The sequence below is a fragment of the Gadus morhua genome, chromosome 21 (assembly GCF_902167405.1).
Source record: "Gadus morhua chromosome 21, gadMor3.0, whole genome shotgun sequence".
Taxonomy (NCBI): domain Eukaryota; kingdom Metazoa; phylum Chordata; class Actinopteri; order Gadiformes; family Gadidae; genus Gadus; species Gadus morhua.
Window position 1 is genome coordinate 14,726,620 of NC_044068.1, and position 20,047 is coordinate 14,746,666.

At 46.7% G+C, this 20,047-nt stretch overlaps 2 protein-coding genes across 2 annotated transcripts in view; one reads left to right on the top strand and one right to left on the bottom strand.

Annotated features, from left to right (window-relative positions):
- Window positions 1-6,740, top strand: part of LOC115534030 (methyltransferase-like protein 24) — a 34,277-nt gene extending 27,537 nt beyond the window's left edge. Inside the window, exon 5 of the mRNA XM_030344607.1 lies at window positions 3,086-6,740. Within this exon, the coding sequence (XP_030200467.1) occupies window positions 3,086-3,403 (318 nt within the window). The 3' untranslated portion in view covers window positions 3,404-6,740. The remainder of the gene's footprint in view (window positions 1-3,085) is intronic.
- On the bottom strand, window positions 4,434-19,682 carry cdc40 (cell division cycle 40 homolog (S. cerevisiae)). Its single transcript, XM_030344605.1, has 15 exons — window positions 19,466-19,682; window positions 19,032-19,118; window positions 18,810-18,939; window positions 18,617-18,703; window positions 17,954-18,093; window positions 17,692-17,788; window positions 17,328-17,467; window positions 15,657-15,731; window positions 15,048-15,093; window positions 12,731-12,832; window positions 11,826-11,941; window positions 10,998-11,131; window positions 8,202-8,278; window positions 6,385-6,529; window positions 4,434-5,068 (listed from the first exon to the last, which is right to left on the bottom strand). Exons 1-15 carry the CDS (start codon window positions 19,646-19,648, stop codon window positions 4,891-4,893), a joined length of 1,737 nt encoding a protein of 578 aa, XP_030200465.1. The 5' UTR covers window positions 19,649-19,682; the 3' UTR covers window positions 4,434-4,890.
- Between the last annotated feature and the right edge of the window lie 365 nt (window positions 19,683-20,047).

The window sequence follows — 20,047 nt, forward strand, 5'->3', positions numbered from 1 at the left end:
TGCTGTAAGTGCACCACACATAAGCCCTGGCTGGTTCGTTTCTACTCCCAGGGTAATGATGAATACAGAAGCAAATACCAACCTGCCAACCGCTGCGTTAATATTCATGCAGACAATCTGGGGAGGAAATTAGGGTAAAAAAATGTGTTTGAACGGAGACATGAAGAAAGACCTGCGCGCATGCGTGTGAGGAGCAGGACAGGAATATCGATCTGTGTTTGCCAGACCCACCTGCTTTCCATGCACGGACCCGTTCGCCTGTGCAAACAGCTTCTAATTGCGCTACACATTCTCTCGCTGGTGGTACATTTGGCTGCCCCCCCCCCCCCCTCCTCTGTTGGAGGAGGATAAAAGGAGCAGGCAGGAAATCAATGCACTATAAAATAACAAAAAACGGAATATGCATCTGCGTTTTTATGCCTTCTGGGTTATGAATGAAAAGCTTGCAGATGGCTCCTCTCCCAGTGCTTGAAGCGAAATTGGCGGGGGTGAGGAAAGTAGTGGTCGAGTATGGGGAGATAAACCTTCACACCGTGTAGAGTGTTTACTATCAAACGCTGACAGTGGGTACTGAATAGACAACGGAAGAATTACAACCCATAAACACTTTGTGTCGAGGGTGTCGTAAACATGCGTAATTCAATATTGTTTATTACAATCAGTAGCTCTCTCGGGGAGTGTTCCACCTGTCCCCTTGCAGCTGCTTCCTAATTAAAGCTCACACTACCCTACAATGTCTGGTGTATAAGACACTAAGGAGCACATAATGCGGTTTGTTTTCGCTGCAATATGCATTTATGCGCAATTAAAGAAAAATATGGTCGGTTTTCTAATCGCTTTATGAATGTGGTGCCAGGAACCCTGGCGTCTGGCTGAGTGCAATTAATACGATGTGTGTTTATCTCTCAAGGACTCCACAAAAATCACAGATTAAGCATCTAAATGAGCTATGAAGTGATTGCATGTATCCTAAGTAATGAGACAGTGCCAACCCGCCATTTAAAATGGACAACCTTTTGCTATTACAGCGATGCTTCCACTAAAAGCCACTCAAAGTGCTACAGATACAAGCCATTTAAGAGAAGGAATGTGGACATTTGAAATCATATTTTTTATCCAAAGCGTCTCACAGTGGGATAGGATACACGTCATTCGGGTCAGGTGAGGACGAGGCATCTTGCTCATGGGGGCCTACAGGTGAGGCTGCAGATATGGGGGTTCATTGTACACAGTACCTTTTGGCTGGGAGTCACCATAGCCACAGCGCAATCAATCAGTTCAGACCAGTGGAAAATATAGGCAACAGCTTGAGAAAAACGTGGAGGGCTGTTACGCAGATGTGTTTCATTCACAACAAACAACGACGAGCATTGTTCTATAAAGTGACGGATAAGGTCCTTCCTAGCCGTGGCTGACGCTGATCATCCCTTACCGTTCAAAGGGATGATCAAAGTCAAACTGGCATCCTAGGAACCCCTTTACACCGTGTGCCCTCACGAAGCATGCATCTCAGGAATACTTTACATGGAAGACTACACACGGTGATGAACTGCAGCCGTCTCAGTAGCAAAGTTAGAGCACTTCATTCACACCAGGCTGAGCCTGTCAGCCTCACCACTTCTGCAAAGGAGAGCGGTGACGTTGGATCGGAGATCATTGAGCCATAAAGGCAATTTATGTCGAGTCCTCTGTCAACGAGGTAGGGGCCTGACACGTGTCATACAGGATAAGGCTAGGGCAGCTGGTTGATCCAAATAAACCTTCCAACACACACACACACACACACACACACACACACACACACACACACACACACACACACACACACACACTGCAGGAATGAACGCTTGAACAAATCGGAAATAACATGTATGCAAACAACACACGTACATAGATACAGATGCATGCAGTCAAACATACACACACACAGACACAGACATACACATGCACACACACACACACACACACACACACACACACACATTGAAAGGAACACGGACACAGCAAACACTCTTCAGAGGAAGTTCACAGCCCGGTTCTTGACGATGGCACATCTACTTTCCATTTTGAGGTGTCTGGCCAATTAAGGGTCCATCCTTGCTGGTGGTGGAGGTGGTGGGGGGGGGGGGTGGGAACAATTCTCTTTCTCAAGAGTTTTCGTTTTGTGTTGTCGTGCAAATGAGCAGAGGGATTTTGGTGGCGCCTTTGATATTTGAGACGCATTTTCTTCTACTAATGGGGATAAATGTGAGCATTCAGAAACGGCCTACTTTTCTGAAGGACACGTGCCATGAGACTGATCAGTACAACACAAAACACTTTTGTCCTTCATACTATAGCCTTCAGTTTCGTTGTTGTTTTGCTGTCGTCTCGCCCGCTGAAAAAGGAACGCTGAACGCCGTCCTCGTCTAAACCGCGTCTCAAATACTTCCGCCGAGGAGCCACTTAAAGCCAGTGTATTTAACACACGGAAGCCAAGGAGGGAACGTTCTGAATGCATCCCGGCAGATCTAAAGGGCAGGCCACGCCCGAGGCCCGCTGAGCACAGGCCCTAGACGAGCTGCCTGCTGATGAACCAGCTGGAGCCCCGGCCTCCTCACAGGGATCTCTAATAGACCGTCTTGCTCTCTACACTTAGCTAGCGTTGGATGGTTCAGCCAGCTTGTTTTTATTAACCTACACATTCCGGTACTTACACACTCGGGGGGGATCTGCATGTTTCCCGCGTGTGTTTTATCACTTTGGATGCAAGGATACCGCTTTTTATCTGAAAGTGTTGCTCATTACTGAAGCTATCTGCTGTAACTGCAGAGTGTTCAGTAAACGCAACGCATGCCGTGGATGCATCAAAAATGGATGAATCGGCAACAATTTCCTTCTCCACCGTTGACTGAATTTTTGTTTTTAATTTTGGCATTCGACTTTCCGACGCAGAAGGATTCTCCTGACACTGATCCACAGCCAGACTGGTCCTCTCCCAGCTCCTGTATTCCACTAACTCTCTCTCCCTCCCTCTCTCCCCCTCTCTCTCACTCTCTCTCTCCCTCTCTCTCTCTCCCCCTCCCTCCCTCCCTCCCCCCGACAGGTGGACGTGCTGAAGGCGGACATGGAGAGCGCCGAGTGGAAGATCCTGGAGAACCTGGTCCTGGAGGGCGTCCTGGACCAGGTGGGCCAGCTGCTGCTGGAGGTCCACCTCCACTGGGCGGGCTTCGAGGTGGCCGGCCACGACCCTGCCGTGGTGCGCTACTGGTTCAGCCTGCTCCAGGAGCTGCACCGGGCCAGCTTCCGCCTCTTCCGTTGCCACAGCGACCCGGCCAAGCCGCACGTCTTCCTGCACAAGAACGTGCTGAACGCCAGCAGCACTTACACCCTGGGCTTCGTGAACACCCAGTGGAAACCGTGAGGAATACTGAGCCAAAACAGACTTCGTTTGTTGGAAGTTGGAGGTACTCCAGAGGTCAAAAGGGAAAAAGTAAAGTGAGATAAAAGGTTTCTCCGGATATTAACCCGAGTCTTACCCACCCATGAGGTTTAAGTCTTGCAGCGATTCCCATCCCGTCTTCTCCTATATGTCTATGGGCCTGCAATGACCTCAGCTGTGTCGTACTCCCTTGTTCGTATTCATTCCCTTGACTGCGTCGGCTCACCTGCAACCAACCACAGCAACACTCCTAGACGGTGTGTGGGCTGAACGCAGCACCGCCAAGCAGGCATCGAGACCACACCAGCAGGCTTTGTGCCCAGAAAGAAAAGGAGCCGTATTTGTTTGTCATCACGTGGTTGTGGGATGTCAGTATAAACTGCATGGAACACGGACCGGGTAATGGAGGTACCTAAAAGGGTTCCTGTAGCGCTATCAAGTGCAGGATGTCGTTGACATAGATATCCGAATTGAGGAAAGATCTGGGACCGCCTTGTGCAGTGAGAACAGACCGGATGAGAGCATGTTGTCAATACTGTGAGGGCTGCTTTGACTTTTATTGTTCTTCCAAGAAATGAGTGGGAGCTGGAATAGAACGCTGCACTGCTGTAGCAGCTTTACAAAGAGAAAATAAAAGACTGACAGAAAAATGTACTTCAATAATGACTACGCTTATCATACATTTTGGTTACCCAATAGGAAATGTCACTTTGGCTGCCAATAAGCAGTTGCCCCATTCTATCTGCCCTCTGTCTCTCTCTCTCTCTGCCAGGCCTTGTGAACTATAATCTCTGTCATTGCAGAACTTGAGTCACCAGAATTTATTAGAAAATACTCCACTAGATTGACAACGCAGGAATAATTTCCCAGTCCATTATCATTGTTATGCTAATAATTTACAGCAGTTCAAAGAGAACGAAAAGGGATTTTTCTTTATTTTCTTTGGGAAGGCTATTAAGGAGCTTTCATGGTTAAGAGGAAGAAATAGCCACAAACGAATTGGAGGCCAATAAACTGTACAAAATGTTTATTTTAACCAATGTCCAGGAACACATACAAAAAAAAGTATTACATCTTCCATTAAACAGTAGAGTACATCGGCAAATAAAAGCGAAATCAGTTCATAATTTTAATGTAGACGCTGTGTGTTTAATAAGAAGCATGAACACGACGCGATACAAAAATACACTTCTAGGATCAGACTGGATACCAGCCCTGCTTCTGCCTGCTGTCCCCTCAATCACCTGGAAAGAGAAAAACTATGGGGAGCAGCAGCGTTCGTTCACACCCATCCTCACGGGGACCGCGTTCACAGCTGCACTGACGGGATCCGTGTTCACACGCGCACTGATGGGGACGGCTTTCACACACGTATTCACGGGGTCCTCGTTAGAGCTCGCACCTCTGCGGCTGGCGTTCACACACACACACACACACACAGGGGGACCTCGGGGGTCTCCGCTGCTCCTCTAGTCCCAGAGTTTGATCAGGCCGTCCCAGCCGCAGGTGATGACCTTGGAGGTCTCGTGCGGGTGCCACAGGGCGCTGATGCACACCTTGTCGTGGGCCTTGATCCGGTGGTACAGCTTGGTGGTCTTCCAGTCCCAGATGTTCAGCTTGCCGTCCGCGTCCCCTGACACCACATAACTGCGGGGGGGGGGGGGGAGGATGGCGGAGAACTGGGTTAGAACTTGAGTGACTGTAGTCGTGTTGCCGTGGTTACCGAGGGGAGCAGTTGGTTACCTGCCGATATGTACGTGGGTGAGGTAGGCATGGAGCGATAAGGATAATTGGGCCTTGTCCTAAAATTAGGGTGTCTGGCTGGCCTAGTTGGCTCCCCCGAGTTTCAGCATGTCATCTGTTGAGATCAACGGCTCGGGTTCGACTTGACGACTAAGACAAATGTGTGGTAGAACCAAGAGGATTGCCGGGGCGGATATGGGCCAACTGCGGGCATGACATGGGGCTGCAGCATTAAGCTCTCTGCATTGGCAACACCACGACAGGATACATGTCATTTTATTAGACTGCTTGGGATACGATCTGAAAATGCCTTCCCTGTTTAGCATGGCCGGTCACTCTTATTACATTTTTTTCTATTTTTCAAGGTTGGTAAACCCTTAATAACCTTTTTCAGTTCATGCAAAGAATTATAAAAATGGGGAAATTCTCTTTGAAGTCTGCTCCGTCTGTCTGAAAACCCTTTGCCAGAGAGGTCGTTTTCTGTAAGCTGGGCTCGCTTCCTGAGGCGTGAGTGACGTGCTTTTGGACAACGTTTGACAACCTCCTTCGCACTAATGAGTCCTCCTTCCTAAAACCTTTACGACTGTCGCGACTGCTCCGATGGCCCTTTTTAGTTCGTCACTCTCAGGCAGGTTCATAACTTTACCTCAGCTAGACCTTTCCGTTGCGACAAGATGACGATCGCTGGTGAATGTTCCGTTTTTGGACCAGTCCACAAGCTGGTCTCACACTCAAACAGAGGTCTCACACTCAAACAGAGGTCTCACATTTGAATAGCGGTCTCACACTCGAATAGCGGTCTCACACTCGAATAGCGGTCTCACACTCGAACAGAGGCCTCCCACTCGAACAGAGGCCTCCCACTCAAACAGAGGCCTCCCACTCAAACAGAGGCCTCCCACTCAAACAGAGGCCTCCCACTCAAACAGAGGCCTCCCACTCAAACAGAGGCCTCCCACTCAAACAGAGGTCTCCCACTCAAACAGAGGTCTCCCACTCAAACAGAGGTCTCCCACTCAAACAGAGGTCTCCCACTCAAACAGAGGTCTCCCACTCAAACAGAGGTCTCACACTCAAACAGAGGTCTCACACTCAAACAGAGGCCTCACACTCAAACAGAGGCCTCACACTCAAACAGAGGCCTCACACTCAAACAGAGGTCTCACACTCAAACAGAGGTCTCACATCCCCACGTCTGACGGAGCAGAGAGCGGCCTCACCTCATGTCGGGGGAGAAGTCCACCTGACAGGCGTAGCCGGCCACCATGTGGCCCTTGAAGATCTTCTTCTTGTTCAGGCGGAAGCGGTTCTGGGCCCCAAAGATCAGGATCTGGTTGTCCATGGACTGGCACGCCAGCCATTTACCTGGAGGAGGAGAGAGGGAGAGACGGCGGAGGTTTAAGGATCCTCCCGGATGATGTCAAACTACAGCATAAAACCCAATGAGGAACTACAATTGTAGTCCTTTTCGTGTATCCGCAGTATTTAAGTGCAAGGGCTCAATGTGTCGGACAAAGAAATAGCTTTTTACCAATAACAGTATCCAGTATAAAATAAACATTACGATAACACCATGTTTTGTCTGGCCTTCATTACATTATTGGCAACGGTACCATCTGACTTTCCCTTGCGGGGTGAATGCCCTCATCTCATCTGAATCAACAATGTTTTAGAACTGAACGACAACAGCTGGTATGTTTGGTGTGAAATGAGTTTCAGCGTAGTCTATTTAGATTATATTTAGACATGGTATTCAAGGGCTCAACCCACTAACGCGCTCACAATGTAGGCTAGGCAATATATCGACTTGTCCTAACCCAGGTTGGACTCTGACCTGCACAACATTTGCCTGGTTCCCTCCCCTCTATCCCTGACAGTTTCTTTTAAACGTTGCGAAATTCAGGATTAATTAAGAAGCAAGTTGAGGATGATTATCAGGCTAATGCCTCGTCATTATACTCTCATCCCCCTTTCTTGTGTTCTTCTGTCCTGCCAATAAAAAGCACGCAGCCTGTAGTCTAGTAACTACATCAGACGTATATCCGTTTTTAATGGACAATTGCCCTAAAGTGAACCGTATATCAAAGGAATTTATCGAAGGGAGCCAATGGCCGATCACTATGAGCGGTGAAGTTTTAAAAATCGGATATGCAATGATCACGGCTGAACGCAGATGGCCGGGCTACGACAGGTGGCTAAGGGTGTGTGCGTGTGTGCACCTCGCAAAATCCAGACAGTTCACAGCACCCCACAGCACCGAGGAGGCATTTACACTTCACTCCAGGGCCATTAGCAGGATAAGAAGGAGGCAATTTGGGGAAAATGGGGTGGAGGAGGTTTTGATCAGTGATCGCTCACTGGAAATTCACTCTGCCGAGTGCCGCGTCTGCCGGCACGACTCTGGCATCAAAGTCACCGCGCGGCGACACGGTGTGCCTCGGAGAAGACAGGAAAGGCAGCTTCGCCCAAATCGCTGCACTTCTGGTAAAGGAACCCGAGGGAAATTCGGAATGTGCTCCGAGAGGGGGTGTGTAGGAAAATAGATTTTATAGAGGGGGTGGCGGGGAAGTGTGTGTACAGGGAATGACATTTGAATAACCGCTGACAGATATAAAAAGGAAAAAAAAAGGCCAACATTTGCAAATGTCATTATCAGAATATCAGAAGTTTGGTGCGAGTTCAAAATAAAACTTTGATTTAAGTCGCATGAGTGAGGATCTGTATGTTGGTTTGATGCAAAGGGGGTGCTGGGTTGACATTTAGGATGAGGGTGCTCCGACGGGAACCGGCTGCATTATGCACACCACGTTCCCCAAGGGGAATCCCCCTCTGGGATGGATGCGGGAATGTTCCCCGGGAAGATGAACGCAGTGACGGGAGGCCTCGATCATCTTCTCGTATCTATGACGAGATTTATCGAGGGTTCAACGTACCGTCGTATCATCCCTGCTTAGAAAATGACCCCTCCCAAATCGACTGCGTCGTTACCCCCTCACCCCCCCCCCCCCCCCTCCCCATCTGTGCAAGAAGCACTTACCGTTGGGAGAGAGTGTGACAGCTGGCATGGAGTGCATGCTGGGCTCGGCGATGTACTTGAAGTCCACGGGGATGTCCCTACACAGGAAAAGAAGACAAAACGCAATGAAAAGCAAAGCTAATCTGCCCCGGTCTTTCAAATAACCACCCACCACCAGTCGAGACACGAGAGAAAAACGCCCCGAGTCTTACAAGGCAACTTAAGAGCACATCCACATAAATACACACACTTAAGCTCCCCCCCCCCCCCCCCTTCTTATTTCAGAAAACCGACTGTGAATGCGCCCGAGCTATGTCCATGGATGTACCCTCTGTGTGACATCTAATAAATGATGAAGTTGGAGTGGATCGGAGGATGCCTGGGATCTTATTATTTATTGATCCCGTGTTTGGCCTGTTACCGTTCCGGCCATTAACTCTTCCCCATTTTTTTTTCCCGGGAGAGAGAACTCACGCTTCGGTGGCTGGCTAAAGATAACCCGGCACTATATAAAGTGACGTTTATACACACATGATGCATTGAATGCGAGCCACCTGTTTTTAGAATGTGAATCAGATCAAAAGGGGCTACAAGGTCTACAGGGTCTTCAAGGTCGTTGTTCAGGTGTCCAGAACATCATCGTGATGCATGAAGAAGTACAGAGGGGGCAAAAGGACTTGCTGAAAGGATGGCATCCCCCTTCAAGGTTGCACTGTGCCCTGCGGTCACCTGTATGGGTCTGTATTGCGCAAGGTGCCAGTAGATATCAGTTATTTTGGGGGGAAAAAAACCCACTTAATTATATCCCACCAATCTCAGATTTGAAGGCTCTAGCCTGCGAGAAAAATGAGTTTCACCACTCACAATCTACAATCTATCTTTGTACATAGGTTGATTTGGATATTATAAGGGTGTCCAGATGAAGAGTGCTAGCCTACTTTTAGTTCTCAACCAGGGAAACTATGCACACCCACTTCTCCCTCCCTCACAAACTTCCATTGGCTACACTACTTTGACACTGTGATTAAAATGTGGAACTCTGTTATAATAGAATCCTCTAAATACATTGAATATTTGGGGGCAAGGATGGAGCATAAGCTCATCCTCATAGGCTATATTAGGCATGTCCTAGAGAGGGATAAGCTTCTAGGCCACTTATATATAACGCCACGTTGTGTGTGCGGCAGTGTGGAGCTCCATCAGGCCAGCGGTTCATTTTGATGTCCGCATCCGAGGGAGGGTAAGGCTACTTGGATACATAGTATAACCGTAAAGATGGTTGGCGCATTGCATGCACAACATCGCTCATTAACGTTTCTACTCGTTACTTACAACGCAACTAAAAACTACTGCCAGCTAGATTATTGGTTAGCTGTTTGCTGCTGTTGTCCGAAGCATTGCTGGATGGGAAAGCAGCAAATCCCAAGGAGCTGCCCCAACCCCAAGATATTTATCAAATAAAGGCCAATATATCTATATTTGGAATATCGGCCGATATATCGATGTCAGTAAACCTTTACTCCCCAATATCGGTATCTGCGTCGGCCCCAAAAGCGGTATAAAAAGTATTGGTCAGGTAGTAAAAACAAACGTAACGCGACGTAAAATGTTATGTAGAAATGCAACTTTTTATGTTCTCGTTTGAGCTGTTCTGCTATGCTGTAGAACCAAGGCAGGGCAGAATGACGGCCTCCTTGGAAGAGGACTCACTCCCCATGTAGATATAAATGGCCTCATTCCAATGTAATGAGAAAAAGATCCTTATATACTGCCTTCCTCTACTCCTATTCCAGACATCAAGGACTCTGGTTATGGCCTCATGCTGCTCTCACAGCAGAGGTTTGTTTATCGCCATGGGAACCTCCCGGCATATTTATGCGGTGGTCTCGCTGCTTCTGATGAGCTGCCCCCCTCAACATGATTCATCGGTTCAAAATCATGACGTTCGTATAGAGAACAATTACATTGTCAGTAAACCAATAAAAGGTAACATTATTTGTGTTAGCAATTCCCGGCTGGTTGTTGGTGGTGTTGTTGTCGGTTGCATAGAAAAACAAGAGATGCCCTTTGATTTTACTTGTTCTATCCTCAGCCTCTTCTGGTGATTTAATGCGTGCCTTTGTGAAGTGTTGCAGGGGCTCTTTCCACTTAATCAAATTATTTATGGGCCGAGGTGAGGGGCTCACACGGGGTGATTGCTAGAACAACGTCATTGCACACCGTGGATGATGGGCGAGAACAAGGACACGAGCAGGGGTCAAACGGAGAGAGCAGGCCATGAATCAGGAGCCGATCACCAGCACGGCTGGACGAGCACACTGGGAAGGGCGAGCGATGGGTGGTGGTGCATGTGTCAAAGGTCAGCTGGATGTTGGTGGACGTGCTGCGTGTGACCTGCCTGTAAAGGACGCTGCGGTGCCAACCAATGGGCTCGCCTCAGAGAAGAAAGCCTTGAGAAAATCCTGCATGGTTTGTCGACTGATCCTGTGTCACTCGATGTAGGGACGTGGAGAACCCAAGTCAAGCGACCGACGGACCACTAACATGAGAGGTGCAATGGCTGGGTTATCGATCGCTCATGCGCCACCAAGGCTATTTTAAGATGTTTCAGAGAACACTGGCCCGAACGTGTATGCAATTTCAACACAGACGTCCCCGTCTCTGAAATGCCCTGAAATGACTAAGCCAGGGATTTTAACATTGCCAGAAATCACTGCGGGATGTAAACAGACTTTGATGACCCGTGTCTTTCTCCTCTTAAAACCACAGGCGGCGTTCATGCTAAGACACGATATTCCGACCGATAAACACACTCACCACTCCCACACGCGGAGACTCTTGTCGTCCGATGTGCTGACGAAGCGTCGGTTCTCGTCCACGAAGGTGATGGTGTTGACGGCGCCCAGGTGGCGGTCGTACTCCTGCACCACCTCGCCCGTCCTGATGTCCCACTGGGAGAGAGAGAGCGTAAAGTAGTGCAAAATCAAAGCGAGACCAAAAGAAATCGGGTACTTGTGATACAAATTACAATAATGACACGCGTTTCTCATCTGAGTCATCCCTTTTTATTGATGATCCCCAGATTGCGACCCTGACGGCGATTCCTTGTCTAAAATCCTAGCCGTTCCTCTGTATTATAGAGCAGAATGATACAGCTGCAATCCTGGTCTCAGCGTTTAAACAGCAACAGACGATATTCAACTCCAACGTTTTGTTTACTTATTTTGACCCGAACGACCTAGCTGTCGATAAAACCTCACCGCAAGCCTCCCCAATCTCCTGATTACATCTCATCTGAATAAGAACCTCGAGGCCCCAGAGGGGTTCTCTTGTGTAATGGACTAGATATGGATTTGCCATTTTGATGATAGATCTGCTTTTCCCCTGAGATACAAAAACAATGCAGTGATTAATAATTTTGCCCTAGACCCGTCGAGACACACACACACACACACACCCACACGCACACAGTGAGAGGAAGGACCGTATCTTATAGTCCTGGGGGAAGAAAGGTGGTTGTGTGTTCCTAGTCGAAGGCTGTGTGTGCTTTCATCTGGCTTTGCTGAATTTGTCAGTGATCCACGAAGCGTCACAGATAAAATGAACAAAATGGAAAACGGATAGGAAATAAGCAAAAGCCTTTACCTGCACAATCTTCTTATCTGACATGCCGGCCACGAAGAGATTCTGTTTGTCCTCATCCGGGTTGAACTTGACGCAGTACGGCACCTTCCTGTTGGTGAAGCGCGAGATGCACTGGCCTGTGGCAGGGGGGCAAGCGCATTGAGAGATCGGAGCTCCAGAACAAACAATCCACAGGGCTTTTGACAACAGAAAGAAGAAACAGCGCAAACAAACTGAAGCTGCACTTGAGTCGTTTGAGCGGTGAGTCAAAGCCAAGCGCTGTCTTTAAAGAGCAAGGGTTCACCTGCCACAGATATTAAGTGGCATGCCTGTAGTTGATGCTGCCAGCAACAAGTGGCAAGATTAAGCTCTCTACTGCCCCCTGCTGGAGAGGCACATCTCAAGGACCAAGATTGAGGGAAACAAAATGGATGTCCAGTAAGGACATAACACCATGTCTCGGCTAGATAAACACTGGGCATACGTGGAAAACATGGACAAGAGATAACCAGGCCAAACACAAATGGTTTGACCATGCTAATTAAGGGTGGAGGAGGGGCTTTTCACTGAGTGACAATTACAACAGTTCAATCCATCTGCTAGTATCCAGTACCGGGGACGTGAACTACTTCCATACCATGGATATTCTAGTTTTGATTTTGTGTGTAGCGCAACAGAATTATATATATTTAGACAATATGCCCCAACAAATGACCGAAGCCTATTAGCTGGTATCCCTGCTGCTGCTTATCACATACATACTTCCATGTTTTATGTCATGCGACAATTAAGGCTTTGATGCTCGATACCAGTGTAAGCTATTTAGACCTCATGGAAAAACAGGGATTTCAGAGCCATCGTTGTTTTTGGATGATCGGAACAGGAGACGCCTAAACCTAAATACTAGATGAACGGTGGGGACCTACCTGTTTCTGTGTCCCAGAGCTTTAGGTAGCGGTCGTAGGCAGCGCTCATGAACTTAGTCCCATCGTTGTTGTAGCAAATGTCTCGTACCGCCTTACTGTGACCTAATGGGGATTTAAAAACACGGAACCAATAAACATTACAGATCTTTCCACCAAAAGCCACCAAGTCATACTATGATCTCATCATCCAATCTCCTCCAATCCAAAAGCTCTCTCTTGATGCCCCAGATCATTTGCAGGGCAACGACAATTAAGATCCCATCAACAAATCCCCCCAGAAATCTGGTATATGTTGGTGTCAAAGGCCTGGAAAAAGCCTGTCCAATCTTTTCTCCTGGCCACAATGAAATTATTGGATGGCCTGCCCGTCGGTCTAGCTGTGTGCACTCACTGCTAATGACTGGAGTCTTCCACAGGACTAGGCAAACCTATCGCTAAAGCTAGTGGTGTGTTCTGGGGAAGTGGCTTTAGAGGCCTGAAGGGATGGGTCTGATTATTTCAGTTTGATACGAGGAAATAAGAAGATTAAAAAAAAAAAATAATAAAAAAAAAAATCAAGCTCTGGGTGGTTCCTACCAATTGCTCACCCTACACTTTGAAGGAGCGCCATACACACACACACACACACACACACACACACAAAAACACACCTTCCCTCTGGGCTCACTGCCCCCCGAAGGCTCCGGCATCTTAAAGCTGCCTTTTATCGTGGCTCTGCGGTCGCCACGGCGATAACCGGACAGAGCTGAGGCTAACTGGCCTCCCTGATCTGGACACGCCCTGCAGCTGGACCCCCCAAAAGGGGGGTCAGTAACTAACCCCAATGCAGGAGACCGCCTTGATGCCTCGGCCACTGTGATCCAACCTGTCTCATTGCTACTACCACCGCCCCTCACCCGCCTCAGAATTGCACACATGCAATCACACACACTTGAGTAAAACCAGGGTGCATGCAAAATCGATTACATAGCATCATGCCACCTGTGTTCTTAAAGAAGCAGAAAAAAATAATGGCAATAGGAATGCTTGTTCATGCACATCCGCAGCTTTGGCCTCTACTCTGTAAATACAGCCTTTTATTCCGTCTTTCTTTGCTCAGTGAGTCCCAGACCGCGACGCAGGAGAACACAGCCATGCGTTCACATACTGCGCTGCACAGACAATACCATTAGGCATTCAATTAAATGCTGCCTTTCAATGAGGCAAAAATGCGAGAAAAAAAAGCATCCTTATCCTATCTTGTAGAATGAATTGTTTAGTGCAACCAAACAACAAAATAATGAACCGGTAATATAACACGATGCTGTACAGCAGCAGGAGGGTTGTCTGAGAGTGTTGGGAGGAACCCGATGCGGTGGATGGCACTGAGAATTTAGTCAAATACTTTTACAACGTTCACATTCTCACTGATGAACAGATGTTTGATAAAACCTAATTAGGACTGCCAGGGTGGGGCTGCCTCTTCAGCCTATAGACCCCCTTGTCCCCTCTTCCTAACCCAGTTATTTTCTTCTCTCCTGCTCCCTTTCTCCCTCCCACTTTCCCTGGTGCCCTCTGCTTGTGCCCCCCCCCCTCCCCATCACCCCTATGGGTGTGGGAATTATTCATGCTCCCCTCCCTAAAAAACAAAACCAGAGAAAAGCAGTTAGCTGTGGGCTAACCGTCTCCATTCTGACAGCGCACCGTCCTTGGGAGAGAATGTACTGCGGAACGGCTTACACATCCCCACTACAATACACGCCCACCCACAGAAATGTTAACACATACAGGCACGCACACACAAATGCATGTAAATAACAGATACAGGCTCACACACACACACACACACACACACACACACACACACACACACACACACACACACACACACACACACACACACACACACACACACACACACACACACACACACACGACAGAGGTGTCATTAACGTTGCTTTAATGCTGAGCTCACACTCTGTCGCACGCTGCAGATATTTCCCAAAGGGTTAAGGCTGCGTTTCAGATCTCCGGCATGCTAGGTGTCAGCACGTCTGGCTGCCGAGATATGTTCATGTCCATATAACGCTGCGTTTTCACAGCCATGCCATTCCCAGTATATTCTTTATCGGTTCCCGGTCATAGTGAAAATCAACAAGAACCTCCACGGATCGTTTTGAGGAGGCAACAGGGGAAGAGCAGACAGATCAACGCGTCGGAGGACGGATGCAACGCCGTGCTCATTATGCATCGGCAATGAGGCCGATGTGAAAATAAAAAGACAGGCACACCAGACATCAATAGGATCAGCGCAGGCAACAGGCTTCTGATTACTCACCGATAAACGTCCGTATGCACCGCCTCTCGTTGTACACCTCCCATAGCTGTGGGCAGGAGGAGATGTGAGCAATGAGCCTGCAGCCAATGCTTTGCATTCAGGTTTTTAATAATCCTCATCTCTGTATCGCTACAGAAAAGACTGCCGCGAGGTTAGACTAGGAAAGTCTAGAGTGCATTACCCTCCCTCTGGCCATCCGAAACTCTGATACTCTCTGCTCATTCAAAAGTTAACTTAAAACCTATTTCTTCAGGACCACCTACAACATTTGACAAATCACCCTCCGCCATCTTCCACTCTCTCCCGCTCTCTCCATGTGTAGCCTATTGTTGTGGTGTTGTTTATTTTTTTCCCTTTTGTTTGACTGTCTGTATGGATTCATTTCTTATTTGTAAAGCGTCTTTGAGTATTTAGAAAAGCGCTATAAAAAAACTGATCAACTATTATTATTATTACATTCGTGTTCTTTGTTTCTATCAAGAGGGCATGCCGTGGGGCCCTACGTATGATGCTGGAGGAAGAGGTTAGGCCCCGGATAGGTGGCACAATATTGTGCACAAACAGGGAAGCTGCTCGTATTGAGTTTAAATAATGAATGTTGATTCGTACCTTGATTTTACAGTCCATGGAAGCGGAGAGAAGCAGATGACCAGAGGCAGGGAATAGACGAATAGCGCTGACACCCTAAAGGAGAAAAACACACAAAGAATTTTGTATTGAATTTGGTTCAATGTTTCATATCCAAAAAGTTGACCTACAATTTTTTAAGTGAATGTTCAAGTCATCTTATTTGACTACTCTGATTAACAAAAAAAATGACTCATTATATATTACTTTAATCATGCCTTTCAGATGTACACAGTGCTTCAACCAAGAAACGGTTGAACAATGCATTTGCGATGGTCCCAATCGCATGCATTTTCTTCAACAAGAACTCTTGGAAAATTATTAGATACTCTTTATTAAATAATTATTCCTCAGTTCTAACCCAAAATGCACTGTATGGACTCTAAATGGGTTGCACACTTGTGACTAGGGATGGGGATCATTAATATTTATTGATATCGATACCATTTTCGATACTCCTTAACGACCCGAGTCTTTATCGATACCACTTTCGATACTTTTCTATTTTAGTGATGAGGAAAATATTTATGAAATAAATAATGGTATTTTAAATTAAATATGTAATTCTTAATACATATTGACATCAGCAGTTTTAATTATATATACTAAAATGATTAGAGCACTATACAATTGTATTAGTAATACAGAAACATGAGTAATACAGTATTACTCATGTTTCTCACCAAAAGTCCAATTTACCGTTTCTCTATGTTACATTTGAACGCATCATGATAACCGTCGTTTTACTGAGCCAACCTCAACACATCATCACGCAGCACATCTGAAACTTTATTTACTTTTTAAGATAACTAGCTTGTATGCTACCGATTACAACACCGATTTCACTATTGGATTACTATTTTTAACCGACGGGACTAGCGACAATGTCTGTGTGCGATTACCGTTTGTACTTTGAGTGGATGATTAAGACAGCCCCGTCTGTGGTGCGACAGGAGACGGAGGAGACAGGAGGAGTCTTTTCAATTCGGAGACAGTCGAAGGTACTGCATTTGGCCTTTATTTGATGCACAATGCTAATGTGCTTGGCCATTGAGGTTGTGTTCCCCCCCTTTACAATAAATTATTTTCACCCTTTCTCCCGTTCAGCCACCCTCGCGGGCAAAGTTAACCGCCAGACTTCACTTGTTTCACTTGTAATACATGTTTTCCGTGACGCGACTCGAGGGACTCATTTTATAAATGAGAGACGGGACTCGATAGTGGTATCGATTAGCCCAAACGTTAATGATTTTCGGGTTTTGAAAAAAGTGGAACCGGGTCCTTGATAGAACCGGGTTTCGATCCCCATACCTACTTGTGGCACACAGATTCAACACACAAGGTCTTCCCGAAATGTAAACTGTAATTGTTTAACAAACGTTTTTATAGAAACTTCTCACACAGCCACTGCTGTGAAGGCATCTAGTACTTACCAAATTCTCTGAATACCACTCGGGGCCAGAAAATCTTTCCCAATGTGGTTCCATGTTACATCCAGAACGAGGCCCAAAAGCCCAACTCCTATGCGTCATTATAGGCCCCTGCCGCTCTACGTCACTGTGCTCTTTGAGTGGCTTGTGACCTACTTAACTCCAAGTTGGAGAAGTAGGAGGCAATACCTGCCTGTGTTCCCACATAGGCGCCCCCACTAACCTTGGTGTGTCCGGTCCAGACGTGGATCTGTTTCTTGGGCAGGTAACACTTGTCCGGCACATCTGCCGTGCGCAGGTTGATGCCCACGTCCTGGGGGACGTGGAGGTAGGAGCGACCTTGGTAGTCGTACATGTCCTTGACTGGGAACGGAGTCGCCGCACAGAGAGAAATACATCAGCTGAAGCTTTTGGTTTCATTTAAAAAATATGTACATTTTTTAAACAAATGAGGGGGATGTATTAAAACCACAAGATCTTCGATCTTAAATCAATAATATCAGGAACAGTTGATGGGTCTAAAGCGGTACGTCCGTACGGCCATGTCCGGAAAGAAGCAGAATAATGTTTCGGGGGGGTGAAGTTACCATGGAGAACGGTCTTCTCCTCTGCTGGGGCCTCTTCCTCGTTGCGCCCCTTCTTCTGCCGCTTGGCCGTGATCTCATCCAGCTCCTTCTGCATCTCCTGTTATAATTAGAAAAGTAAAAAGTTTAAAAAAACAATAAACGCTTTCCATCTATGGTTCAACTTGCCAGAAAAACATTTGCATTAGTTTTCTAATTCAGCAACTGGTTCTAAACTGAATGTAAAAAATACACATGACATTTCAAAATGTATGAATTATATTACCTCTGATGGTTTGGCCCCATCTTTCTCGTCTGCGTATTTTGCCCATGGCCCGAGGAAGGTTTCTATCTCGCCTGCCTCTCCTCCTTTAACCTTCTTCCTTTTATCTCCCGTCTTCGCAGCAGCCTCGAACACCGTTATCCCTGGGGGAAGAAGACACCAGACCAACCTCAAATGATTGTACACATGTAGATTAGACTGGCTATTTCCAATAATGATACCTAGCAAACCAAGAGAGCATCATGGCAGAGATAAGCAGTTCTTAACTGTTATAGCAGGGTTATGCCTTGCTTGCTTCCCATTTCATTAGATATTCTACTGAAGTAATCTATTTTGCGCAAGTGGATGAAGATTTCGGGAATGCATTTCTGCTGTGGCCAGCCTAAACAGTACTTGCTTTGAGACTTTAACATTTAACCAGTTTTACAGTTAACGTATGTACTACAAAATCACAGATCTCCAACTCCAGCAACACGTTTGGTCCAAACCATTATAAAGCGAAATAAAGTGAAAGGCCCCATTCACCCTGTTCTGAACTCAAATGCCCTCAGACTTCAGATATTAATCTTGAGTCGGATTGGTGAGACTGGCAGGAAAAACACAAGCATGGTTTGGATATTAATTGATACCAGCTTTAAGGATCAAGCAGTGGTTGTAGTCGTTTACCTTTATTCTTCTCCGCCTCATCCACTGCCCCGATATAGGAGGAGTTAGTCACTTCAGCCGTGCCCACAGAGGGGTCCAGTGCATAGCCTGTGAGTGGAGTCAAAGTAAATCGACAATTAATGCACAAGCACATACATTTACACGTGTCCAACATCATCAATAAATGACTTACAAATAACATAAAACCGCTTACCAAAGGTGGAAAACGTTCTCCTTTGCTGTTCGAACATGAAATCGTTGAGGTGGGCGGGCTCTGCATAGCCAGACAACATATTCCTTGGGGCGGCCATCTGCTGGCTTTTGAAGGGGTTGATTGGCCCAAACTAAATATAAAAGAAGAGGTAAAACCAACCTTAAAGCACGTTTTTCACAGTTTAAACGTTTCAGTGGGATTTCTAACGAAACGCAAACATACCTCTGGTGCAAACAGTGTTTCAAACGTAGGGTTGAAAGTGACCTCCTTCAACGCAGGATCCAGGTGTTGTCCGGTCTCTACAGACTCCTACAATTAAGAAAAGAGTAATCAACGGTAGTCGAGCTTTTGATGTGATAAGTGGTTGTTCTTTGGGTATTCTTTAAGGCAAACAAGGCACCAGTGAGGCCTGGTTAACTCAAGTTCGTGAACCACTCTCTTATCCCTCTAGTAACCTAACAGTCGGAAGAGGAAATCAAACATTTGCCACGGGGTCCTTAAACATCGTATCCGTGTGCTGCTAAGATGGCAATATGTTCCATCATAAAAATGAATGTTTTACATTAGTTTGCGATGCTTCACTTTGAAAACCTAAGCGCGGCAAGTTAGCGTTGTGCGTAACGTAAGCGCTAGCTAGTGCTAGCCGCTTAGCTTACCTTCACAGCCACCTCCGGGGCTGCGTTTAGGACAGCCAGGGTCATGGTCGGCCCGGATGGTAACGGTTTTAGATGTGCGGTGGCGTCCGGATCATTAATATCATTTCTGGAACTAGAATCGGATTCATTTTCGGAATCTGAGTCGCTGCGGTAAGAAACGAGGGACTCTATGGCAGAAGACATCTTGGATGTTGTGGCTTCATCGGAAGCAAGGGGGCGGTACTTCCGCTGAAAAAGAAAACAGATCGCCCTGACGAGGGGTTTATATAATAAATAATACGAGCTAAAAATTTCGTTTGAATTACGTGTTATGGTAATATTGTACATATATATGTAGAATAAACAATATACTGAGGCAGACATGAAAGACTGCGCGATTATCCAACTGTCACGAAGTATTGATGAACAGCGGATTTTATTTAGAAAAAATGTCCAGTTAGGAGATACAAATATGGAAATTCATTGGAACAATTAACGTTTATAAAGTAAGTTTTTATTTAGTATATTTATTTAGACGGCCGAGCGTGGGTGGAGGTAACCAGCCAATCAAGCCTACGCGCACGTTTTCTGCTGGGCATGCCA

Excerpts from the sequence above, each read along its gene's own strand:
- cdc40 (XM_030344605.1), bottom strand. The coding sequence starts at position 19,648 with ATGTCTTCTGCCATAGAGTCCCTCGTTTCTTACCGCAGCGACTCAGAT. Across the intron at positions 18,094-18,616 it reads TGAGGCGGAGAAGAATAAAG|GGATAACGGTGTTCGAGGCT; the intron begins GTAAACGACTAC and ends TTCTTCCCCCAG. Across the intron at positions 8,279-10,997 it reads AGTCTCCGCGTGTGGGAGTG|GGACATCCCCGTGGACTTCA; the intron begins GTGAGTGTGTTT and ends TTTCCTGTGTAG.